At 37.3% G+C, this 12141-nt stretch overlaps 1 protein-coding gene across 1 annotated transcript in view; it reads right to left on the bottom strand.

The window, feature by feature from the left end:
* Positions 1-7459: 7459 nt before the first annotated feature.
* The window catches only part of SMCHD1 (structural maintenance of chromosomes flexible hinge domain containing 1), a 69544-nt gene continuing 64862 nt past the window's right edge, over positions 7460-12141 (bottom strand). The window contains exons 45-48 of the mRNA XM_042030433.1: positions 11805-11976; positions 9718-9876; positions 8883-9006; positions 7460-7880 (exon numbers count right to left, since the gene is read on the bottom strand). Of these exons, the coding sequence (XP_041886367.1) occupies positions 7781-7880; positions 8883-9006; positions 9718-9876; positions 11805-11976 (555 nt within the window). The 3' untranslated portion in view covers positions 7460-7780. The remainder of the gene's footprint in view (positions 7881-8882; positions 9007-9717; positions 9877-11804; positions 11977-12141) is intronic.

Raw genomic sequence — 12141 nt, 5'->3', positions numbered from 1 at the left:
CCCAGAGAAATTTATACCAGCTGACTTAACTGGAATTTTAGGAAGGAAAAAAAAATCTTATGAAGTGACATCCAGCATTTCATCTTCAAAGAGTTTCAGATCCTTTGGCAAAGATAATCTGATAGCTCTCTTTTTTCATACTAAAGATTCTGGTTTTCCTTTTCCTTTTGAGAAGAAGCTTACATTTACTACTCAGAAATCTTTCTCAATCTTTACTAAATATATATAATATATATAGAAGACAGTTGTTTTTGAAAAAGGTAAGCTGACAGAGGAAATAATACAGATGAAAGCTGTAGTTGTTATGGATTCTAAGATGGCATTATTTATTTTTCACCTAAGTGAAAATTTGAACAGGATTTGACTACTTCTGTATCCCTCTGTGTAGTTGCTTTGTCAAAGTGTTCCAAGAGCAATAACTGGCATTGCCTAAAACCTGAGGAATGTTCCCACAAATTTCCCTCTTTCCCAGGAATCAGGAGAACTAGAAAGAGTGGAGTGAGATATACAGTTAGTGTCCATGCAAAATATGGCAAATGCATTCCAAAGACAGAGCAGGCTTAAAAGAGATAGCTATGATTTTGAAACATATGAAAACTGAGAACAAGAGAACAATAACAATTATTAAACTTTCCGATTCCCGAAGTTCTACCTGTATTATAAATGCATTGCAAAAAATACATTTTAATGCAGAACACTGAACGCTTAGTGCTTTTCCAACTCAGGAAAAAGAGCCCAAATTTCTTTCCAGTTCTTGTCCCCTCTCCCCCACCCCCAGATGGCATATTTGTCATTATTATTTTTTGCATACAATCTCTGTGCATGCAGGAGAGTTTTTCAACAAAGGAAAGGCTCACATTTGAAGTGGTGTTATGGAAAATGTTCCATATCATCAGGTCCTTGACACATCACACAGATGTGTCAGCATGTCTTTATAAGGATCTGGAACAGTCAGTCTTGGCAACAGAGCTAACCAGCAAACTCTTTGACCCCAAATTCCTCTATTTTGATAATGCTATCATGCATTTGACTCAGGGTCACTATTACCCTCTTACATACAGGAAACCTTCATAAGAGAAACTGAGTAACTCTTATTGAAGAGAAATCTAGTTTGAAGTGACAAACTGGAATCTGAATAAACCATGCTAAGTACAGATAATTCTATTTGCCAAAATTCTAACAAAAGCATCCATGTTCAGCTCTTTCTCCAAGCCTGGCAGAAACCCCTCCAAATCCTCAGAGAATGCAAGAGTTCAGAAGTTCACTTGTTATTTGCACTTCAACACATTTGGTTAAAATAATGTTTCCAATCTTTCTTAACACCAGAAGTGGTATATATTACAATTCTAAGGTAAGAGAAAGTAGAGCAGTTCAGGGAAAAAAATCAACACAAACATTTTACATGTATTTATAGCATTTAAGAATCAGTGTATCAATATATAAGGAACAACTAATCTCCAGAATACTTGGCATTTTATATGTAAAGCTTATGAAGTATATTGGTGTATATCCAAACCTGCTTATTTTTCTAGAAAATACACTTAAGAAACATTAACATCAAAAATGACTTGGGCCTGCATAGCCTAGAACACACGTTCCAATGCTGTGATCCAGTGGGTGGTTGAGTAACTGGGAATTGGATCACTCTGGGGGCCACAAAATACCTCACAAAGATGATACAAAATCTAAAAAATTCAGAGTGCTTTCTTTCTCATTAAAAAAATAGTTTATTCTACCACCAAACCTTTTTTCAGAAGTTAATTCTGTTTCCTTGACCTTTCAGCAACTTGGGATCACAATGGTGAGGAAAAATGGCCCATAAAATCTTTTGGAACAGGGTATTTGGCATAAGTTCCAAGTCTACTGCAAAGAGGTTTTGCAATGTACATCCACTAGAATCCTGAATCCGTGCCTATCTGTCAGTGTGGAAACAGAAACAGGCTTTAGGAGTTGCACTGGTGAGGCCCTCCGTAAATCTGCCATAAACTTCTCTCTCTCATGCTGGTAGATGTGTCCATCTCTTGGGTCAGCTTTCCTGCTACTCCTTGCATACTTATCTGGCATTCTATTTTTGGGAACTCCAGCAGTTTCTGTTTTTCTGCTCATCTTCCCTGTGCCATCAGCATCCATTTTTAGGGAACTCTTATCACACTTCTGAGTCTCCTGGGGGACGCTCTCAAGTCATGTGCCATGGCTAGTTCATGTCTAATCCTAAACTGCTTCAGTCTTGGAAGCATCCAGCAACAGAGGCCTAACAAGCTCTCAGGTCTCCTCTTGGGAGATGTGGAACTTCAGACCCAAATTTCAAAGCCAGTGATGTCTGATTCCTTATGCTCTTATCGCTTCCACACTACCACCTCCCCTACACACACTCCTCCATTCGGACTTCTCTGAGGACACTTGTTCATCTTTGAAATATCTTGGCACACAACGGTGGCAAAGATTAGTAGGGGAGGGAGACTCTACCAGCATCACAAGCTTATTCCAGTTACAGTTAAGAGGAAAAAGTAAAGGCCCTTTTGGCTTTGTGCAGCATGAGACAAGTACAGCGCTCCACCAGCACTCCTGCTGGCCTGCTAGTGTTTGTTTCCAGAGTAAGGAAGAGGACAAGAATGGTTAGATCTTGTACGGGTCAGATGCTCTGACATGGATTCCTGGATGGGCTGAGTTCTGCAGGTAGATAAAATCTCCACCCAGAGTGCAGCTGGGTAAGCCTTTCTCAGTCTGACCCACCCACTTTCAGAGGGACTTTTTCCTTTCAAGCTCTGCATGACAACAAACGGCCTTTGGCATCCAAAGGCTCTCCACTCGGAATGTACTTAAAAAATTCAAAACAGTGGTTAAAATGCCAGTGAAGGACACGATTAGTTGCAAGCTTGCCCGTGTCCGTGCAACACCACACTGCAACAGCAACACACTGTAACTCACTAACTGATCTAGCGAGAGTTGTAGGAACCCATTAACATATATTGTAAAACTTGTGGAATTTATGTATTTACAAACTGAAGGTGCTATTCTTTCCCCCCATGTTTACCGTGCTGCTGCAGCAGTTTGACTCAACCAGCCACGTTGTATGCTTTAGGTCAGCTCAGGTGTGGATGATGCAAGATGAAGTTGCCATACTGAAGACAGCTCTCTCTCAACCTATTTATCTGCCAAGATTGCCACTGGCAACAGACGCAAGCTCAATTTCAGCATGTGAAGCCTCTCACGTGTGACCCAGCCCTCAGTGTGCTTCCACTTCAGCAGCTCTGCTTTGACTTCCCTTCACTGCTGAGTTAGCTCTGCTATGCATTACCAAATCTACTCTCATGACTGCTTCTGCCAGAAGTCCTTAGTATTAAGAGGACTTCTAATCATCCCTTCTCACTTTTCACAGGACATTCTCTGTCCCAGAATTGCCCCGGGGACTCTGCTGAAGAAAAGAAACTCTTGAGCAACTTGTAGAATGGCCTCCTCCATTGTTTCGGAAGAATTCTTTTCACCGAATTCCTCAGGCTGTCATGAATCTTCCTCTTGCTCAACCAGCTCTTCCAGCTCGAGCAGAGCTGGACCTTTGATCGGTATCTTCTGACTCGGTTGTTTAGGCTGATACCATACCAGCACACGGGAGCCCGCACGTGCTGAGACACCCTTGGAGTTACAAAGACAGGCATGACAGCATGACAGTACACCTTGCCCTTTTCTTACAAGGCAGTCTTTAGCTACTAATTTTATGACATTGCCATTTCATTTCTCTTCTATATTTTGTTTATAAGAACGTGCTAAAAGCAGGAGCTGTATTTAATGCGAACCATTTGTTTTCACGAGCTGTTTCCTGGTGAAAGTTAACTTCTAGTTTTTTTGGGATCATTCCCATTTTCCATTAAACAAAGTAGCAGCAACTTTTAATTCAATAGCTCAGGTTTTTATTCAGTAACTTTTTAATCTTTTATTTTTTTTGTGAAAAATGATGAATCAGTGGTTGCTGCAGTGAGTTAGTTGTTCACCAGTCTTCCAAATTTCTAAGTACACTGGGGGAAAATAAAGTAATTTTTCCGTTCTTGAAATTAGGCTTGAATGAAATATTTGTTGCATTATATGGTTTAATTGATTTACCAAAGTTACAGGCTGAGGGATAAAGAGGGAGTGGATAGTAAGAAATGAGAGACCACTGAATGTCCTTTAAGTAACAAGAAAGTAACATTCATTTGCTAAAAAGGGTGAACATTACATAGTTTAGGCAAAGATTCTTGGACTGTGTTATTAGATGAAAAAAATTGTTTCCTAATTTGTTCCTAGGTAGGACTGTAAAACACATAGTTCTGCTGTTGTATAAAATATTTTCAATTTTGGCAACTTGAAGGAAGGTCGTTGTGGCACATTTCACTTGCAAAGTCCGTATGTGCTTGATGGTGTGCATACAAACAGGACCTAAATAGTGTAGTCATAAAGAGCTAGGCTACGGGAAAATAATTACCTACAAAGTAATCAGTGGGGATTTCTTTAGAGCCCTCATAAACACTAAGTCCTATAAAAACTAGAGTTGTAAGAACCTATTAACATATATTGTAAAACTTCTGGAATTTATGTATTTACAAACTGAAGGTGCTAATTTTTTTTGCCTCTAATAACTGGAAATTTTCCTTACTTTTATATATAGGCTGATTTAAAATAAATTTGCATTCAATTAGTTTACATACACCCCTCTTTTAAGTCAGTTTTGTTTGCTAAAGCTGCGGCTGCTCTGCTCTTAGAACCATTTCACAGCAGAGAAGACATGCCACACAGGCAGAGATAGGGCATGTGAGCAGCTAAAGCACATCCCAGTCAACACAGTAGCACTCTTGGAATTTTTCCACAGTCACAGTGGGTGTGGAAGAGCTTGTTTATGGAAATATGGGGTAATAGAAGAACTATATGTATGCATGTACATTATAACTTGGTGTGTGTATGCACATACACATGTCTATACTTTTTATGAACCTGAAATGATGTCTGTTCCTGTGGGGAGATGACCTGGTATGGCAGGAATGTCAAAATCCCTACACCCTGTCCAGAAACAGGCAGAAAAGGAGGTGAACAGCTGCTTCTTATTGATACTGCTACCATCAGTAAGACATATTCTAGTTCCTAGATAATAAGCAAATGGACTTCTAAAAAAGAAGATATTAAAACTAATTTGGGCTTCTCCTATGCTGTACTGCATTCTGGCAGGTGAAAAGGAATTTACTGCAGATCTGGTCTGTGATGGTTGCCTATCCTTGCTGTGTGATCATGAAATGTAACTTTAATGGGCTTTGTTTCCTAAATATTTAAAAAACCCTAAACCAAACAACTTGGGAACAGAATTTATTGGGAGAAAATGTTGGTGCATGAAGGCAGGTAACAGCTCCTTACTAATGCTTTATTAAATATCCACAAAATGACACTAACACAACCCCAGCAACGTACTATAAGCATCAAAGTCTTTAAGAACAATTGATACCTTTGCTGTTAAAAAGCAAGCAACCTCCCTCTCTCTCTTCCCATTGTGACCAACTGAAGTATGAACCACTCACCAATGGTGATTGCAAATCTCTTTAAAGGCTTAGCGGAAATGGAGTTCAGAATAGCAATATAAAGCTAACTTAATCAAATATGCACCTCCTCTGGAGGCTTCAGCAGAAAACTTCCAGTAATTACACTGCTATAGTCTCACAGGGTGTCTCAATGGACATTTGGAATGTGTGTGTTTTTCATTAATGTTGCTGATGCAGCAGGTAACATAGCAACATCCTTCAGTGGTTCCCTGCCTTGCTTGCTGCTCTGCCTTCCTTTTGCTCCCCTGGGCATCATCGTTTCCTCCTCTGCTCTCACTGCTCTTTCCCTGAACTGGAGCTCTGGCTGACAAGGGGACTTCGGCCCTGGAGGAGGCAGAGGAAGTCCCAGATGAGATACCCCTGGGCAGAGAAGTACTGGTGATAATGGGATTGTAGAGATGTAGAGTCAGGGCCATGATACTGATGGTGGGGCTGTAATACCACAAGTGTGGTTTGGCAGAAAGTACTTGTCATCCAACCTAAATCACTGGGCTACATGGGGTATCCATCCCCACTCACCTGACAGGCAGTCTCTGCATCCCTGGGTGCTAGTTGAAAAGCAGGCCCAGACCAGAACTGCAACCACTTTCTCCCAGTTTTCCTGCATGGTATTCCACCAGCTCCTCATGAAATCAGGGAGGACAATACACATTGCTCAGCAAGGCTGAGGTCTCTGCTCTGCTACAAAGTAAAGAGTGGGTAAAGGAAAAAAATTGACACTTAGCTTCAGAGCTCCATTCTGTTATGACCAAATCAGCTGCGAAGTAGTAACTTGCACTGTAATAACTTGCCATCACTCTGCTGGAAAATCCTCCATGTTCCCTGGTGAAATTTCCTGAAATCTCTGATAGCTATTGCACAACCCTGGAAACCATCCTTAATTTTCTGTTTGCCTCTTTTAGCAGGGACATACATCACATGATGCTGGTAGAGCCTACACTGACTACCAAAAGCAAAAGATTAATTCCAAAAGGAAACATTTCTGCTAGAATATGTATTTGATCCAACAAGATTCAAGGTTGGAGGCTAAGGCTAGGCAGATGTCAGAATTAAAATAAATGTATTTAAAAGACATATTATCACGTAACTTGGTGTGATGGGACAAATTATTACATGGCAAACCCTTCACTATGGCTGCCTGGTTCAAGTCTTGATGTCTAAATTTAGAGAGGATAAAAAAGAAAAAAGGGCTAAGGCAGGGCTACTTTAGTTTCTTGCTGGTGTTAGATGTTATACTTGAATACACTTACTCAAGTATTCAAGATATATCAAGAGTATGCCAATTTAATGCTTAGCCTATCTTTGAGACATGAAGCTTTGGAGAACCTTCCACCACAAATTGCACTGCTTTATTTCCCCTTAATTTGGAGAAATTTCATTTTATTAGAACTGTCATAGAGATGTGCACCAGCAATCAGCATTCTAAAACTTCTAGCAGGATGCCACTATGTCTTTTTAAGTTTAAAGTCATTTTTCAGAAAAGTGATATGTATATAAAATGCATGTTGCTGAGAGTACAGATCAGTAGATTTGGGGTCAACATTCACTCTGAGGCAGAAATTCTTTGAGGTAGATGTGAACCAACACGTCCACACCCCTGGACACTGTCTCCTATGTTCTTTATTTACACAGCTTCAACTAATAGTTCCGTACTTTCTCAAGTTTAGTTTCCTACTCTTGCCCTTTTTCTTTCAATCAAGTCCGTTTCCAGCTGCTTGCTCTGACCCTGGCTGAAATGTTATCTTTAATCACACCTATCCTCTTCTGCCCTGTTCATCACTAAAATCTTTGTGATGCAGATCACTAAAGGTGACCTTTGACTATCTTCCTCAAGACAGCTTGGGATGCTTATTAAATTAAAATCTCATTTCATCACACAATCTATTCAATACAAGTGATTGTATTGTCAGTGCTTTGTACTGAAGCAATTTTATTGAAAAGATCATTATTTTCATAAATAAAAAAGAATATATTTTAAACTTTTTTTTCCACACACAAACATAAAAACTCTGAAAGCTTTTAGAAATGAAAATTACCTATACAAAAACTGGGCTATCAGTGTTAAATACTTAAACTTCTGTTACTACTAACTGAAATACATTTATATCTTCTATCAGTATAAAAATCTTGAGAGTAATGGTAATACAACATGAGTATTTCCTTTAACTGAATGTATTCACATTTTCAATACACAGCTTTTCCCAGCAAGTCTGATGAGTCTATGCCTTTCTTTTTCGTGGAGTTCCATTAAGTTCTGAAGGGGTCATTTGTAGCACTGGCTGCTGCTGCTGCTTTCCAGAAGAGATCCATTCTTCTGAGCTAAACAAAACATAGCATAGTGGCTTATAAGCAAAGCTTTTCTTTTTTATATATATGTATATGTGTGTGTGTATATATGTATATACATACACATATATATAATATATATAGCACAGAGTTCCCACAAGTGTAAACAATATAAACCCCATATTTGTACAGATTCTTATTATTGTATTTATTTTGTTAAAATGAAGAATAGCATCAGGGTAATATTAGTTTAAATACATAACCACTTCCGTTCTATATGTAGATAAAAATTAAAATACTAACAAATATAAAAAATAAAGAGACATAGTAATATAGTGAACACTTGTTCTGAGAGTCAAAGAACGCTACTGGATAAGATTTAAATAATCTCAGAAAGATGACCATAGTTCAGCAAAGACAGTAATGTAGTCATCAGGAGAGACATGAGAAATGGCAAAGTCAGTTCCATGTCATTTTAAAGATACCGACTATACAGATTTCCCAAATTTGTGTGTGTGTGTGTGTTCAAATGCTCATTAGCACAGAGCGAATGAGAACAGATGCATGGGTAAAGAGACAACTGCATTAAACACTTTACCACCAGTTCACCTCAGATAGTTACTTAGAAAAAGTAGTGTAAGAATGATTCTATTCTGTAAGAAAAAAAAAAATCTGTGTTCATCTGTCCAGTATTTGACAGCAGACCTTAAAAGAGTTTACAGACCAAACCATCTCAAATAGTTCTGGGGTGTAATAGTGTGGAATATACCAGAAAACAAGGGGAATGTGATGCACAAAGATGCCAATCAGTTCATAAAGAGAAAGAGAATTAGAATTAGCAAATCTTTATATGAGGCTTAAATAGCAGCAGAAACTTTGAAGAAATTAAAAATTATCTTGAAAATCAGCTTTATGCAAACTGTTCATTGTGGCTTACTAGATACAAACATGAATTGAAAAATATGCAGAATAAACTAGTTTTTATTTTGAATTTAGATTATGGGAAAATAGTGACTAGATTCAGAAAATACTTACCTATACAATTTTTTCACTGTCTCTCTTCGCATTCTTTTGGGAGGAATGGGGGTGTCAGATATATCTAACATTACAGGTTGAAGTAATGATTCAGCACCTTTATCTGATAAAGCAGGAGTCATACCTATGAAAAAGTTGCAAGAACCAATAAAAGAAAAATTAAACCTGCTGGTTATAAATGGGCTCTATAATCAGAGTTAAACCTTTGAAGTAAGACTTTAGAAATGTCATAAATTTTATAGTTACCTTATATCTGAAACAGAGTTCAAAGATTACAGCTAAGACTATCTGCTTTATTTATAGCTGTCACAGAGTAAATGTTGATTTTTAAAATATAGTTTGAAATATCATAAAGTCTTTGATATTGACATAAAAAAATTTGTAACTCAGACAATCCTTGCATACTTAGGGGTGTTTTTTTTATAGCACAAAGTTTTGATTGTGTTTCCTTAGCAAAAGCAATTCAACTCTTTACTACGCAGTGATTTCAACAAGCATGCCAGTGTTCTGTAGCACGGGGCCAGCCACACTAACAGTTATATAATCTCTTACTAGTGAGATCATAGTTTCATGTTCACAAGACACTGACTGACCACATTCTTATTATCTGAACACAATACAGGGCAGTGCTGCTCTAGGCAATATGCACAGCATCATACTACTACAGACAGTTTTTCTATTCTTTCCTTAAAATGTGACATCTCTAAGCTATTAATTAATGTTAACAATCTTCAGTCATAGTTTGAACTTCTTAGTTTGTAAGAGCAGAATACATCTGGTTGCAGTTAACTGTTCTCCTCCTTTAGGACACCAAAATTATAATACAATAACCTACCCAATTTTTGTTTTACTAGCTTGAGGCTTTTTTCTTGTTCAGCAAGTTCCTGTTTTTTCTTTTGCATTTCTGGAGTGTTCAGTGACTGCAAATGTAAGTCAAGGTCCTTATTCACATTATCAAGTTTAACCACTGCTGCACGGTATTGCTGAAGAAGATCTAATTGAGGAATAAAACGATAAGCCATGAAACAGTAAATAAATGACCACTTTGATTAAGAATGCTACCAAATACACCGTATACAATGTATAACTCCACAAGAAAACCTATCTTTCAAAAGCACTACTTAAAAAAACATCCAAACTTATAGTGGATTGGTACCTGCTCTTAAAATGACTGGAAAAGGTGCCTGGAAAAAAAAAAAAAACATATCCAATATTTTGATTCCTCTTTTCTTTTTGAGTCCATATCTTAGATGACAGTAAAGCACCCGCAAACTCTGAAAATTATGTGGGAAACTGGTATCACTTTACACAGCTTGTTGTCTGTGTTCTCCAAGTAAAATTCTCAACTGCAGATGACATTAAATGCTTGTAGCATGTTGTGCTTTCAGTGCTACAAAGCAGAAGGTTGTATTACTGACTTGAATTGTATTCCACCTTGTGGACCAAGTGAACATTTACAGAGTTTCACTCTGTCCCACGATGGCAATCTAATCAAGCAGACTCAGATAAACAAGGGTGTATTTTGTTGATGATCCTTTTTCCTCTTTAAATGTATGAGACAAAAAAATTTTCCATGTCCAGGCACTGAATAAATATGTCAAGTAATAAAGTAAAGGTTCAAGCACGTTAGCCTGGGCTCATTCATTTTACTTTGAGGTGAATATGAGGTATCTTGCACAAAGCTTAACTGAACACTAAAAAACCTTAAGTTTTTTGAGGTGAAAGCTCTCACACAGAGAGCTGCTGCAGACTGACAAAAGGCACTGCAAATTTTTAGTACAGCTTATTTTACAGGTACCTTGCCAGTGTAGTAACAGATTAAGCAACTTCTACGCTACAAGCATATAAGTAAAATGGAATTTTACTATGATTTTCCTTTAAATGTCTAGTATTTATCTAAGTGAAATTAAACCATGCTGTTTTCTTCTACCATGATTGCTCCAGTACTAAATTACAGAAAATTCCAATATAATTTGTATTGGGTAATAACTGAGTTCAAGAATTGAAAACATGCTGATAGACAAAGTGTGCTAAACCCAGCGTATTTCAGTCTGTGACTGACATGCTTACATGTTTTTCCTACATGTAATATATTTTTATTAAAATGCCAGAAAAGATCATTTTAATCCTTATTTTTTTTCTTACTCAATTGGTCAGTGGTAAGTAGTTTGCTTATCTATATGGCTACTCCAATAGGTACATGTGTTCTCTCCCCACACATCTCCATTGCACTGTCGTGGATAAAATTCATTCCTTTCTTTTTAAAATTAAGTATTTAAGAACAATCTTGTTTGTAAATAATACTTTTCAGTGTTTTACCCATCAGTCAGGTCAGTTGTTACAAGTCAGAAACTGCATCTTCTAACTTAATTTATAACCTTTATTCTGAAATGAAGAATCCAAGCACATAAAGAAATGGAAGTGATCCCACAGGATAGCTTATGAGATGTTCTCTCTTGAGAACATGAATTTTTCTGCCACTGTTTCATAGAGCTCACTTGTACAGTAAGAAATCCTAAATTGATTATGGTGTTTCCAGAGTAGAAAGACCTAAAACTTAATTTTCAATGATGCTGGAATTCAATCAGCTCAAGCTTCCCATGCCTGCTGTTTGAATGATTATTACTGCTTATACTCCATCTTTAATAAGACTAGGAGAAAAGGGGATTATCTCATTATTATTATTATTATTTTTTATTTCAGGAAATGTAATAGCTGTAAGCTTTTAAAAAAGGCAAATTTATAAACAGAACACTGTACAGCTCCTATTTCTTAAAATAACTTCATGCTAAATTGAAGTTTTCCTTTCTATATTACGTAAGAGAATAAAAAACATAGATAAGCAATATATTTTGTAATTATAATTTAATTTTGTAATTATAATTTTGTAAGTTTTGTATTTTTATGACTTCATTAACCCACCTATTTGTCCAGAAAAAGTAGAGTAAAGTTTTGGCATTGGTGCTCCAAATACCATTCCTCTGAGTTTGTCCATTGGAGGAGCTTTATTCTGCAGGCCTCCAAATTTTCCATTGCTGCGAATCCTGTCTCCTTCCCTAGTCAGCAAGGTAGGGCAGTGTGTAATTTTCACAACCTACAAAGGTATAAAAATTGATAACAAATTAGTAACTCCACTGAAAACCTAGGTTTTCAGCAACGCTGTTGTGAAGCTTTGTATTTTTCAACTGCAGTGCCGCTTGCTCCCTAATGAAAACATATTTTATGAAATTACATCATGACCTTGCTTTCAACCAACAGA

This window comes from Corvus kubaryi, unplaced genomic scaffold (assembly GCF_017639235.1).
Source record: "Corvus kubaryi isolate FWS band 111438036 unplaced genomic scaffold, C.kubaryi_AGA036_p1.0 132, whole genome shotgun sequence".
Lineage (NCBI taxonomy): Eukaryota > Metazoa > Chordata > Aves > Passeriformes > Corvidae > Corvus > Corvus kubaryi.
This window is presented reverse-complemented; position numbering and strand designations above follow the sequence as displayed.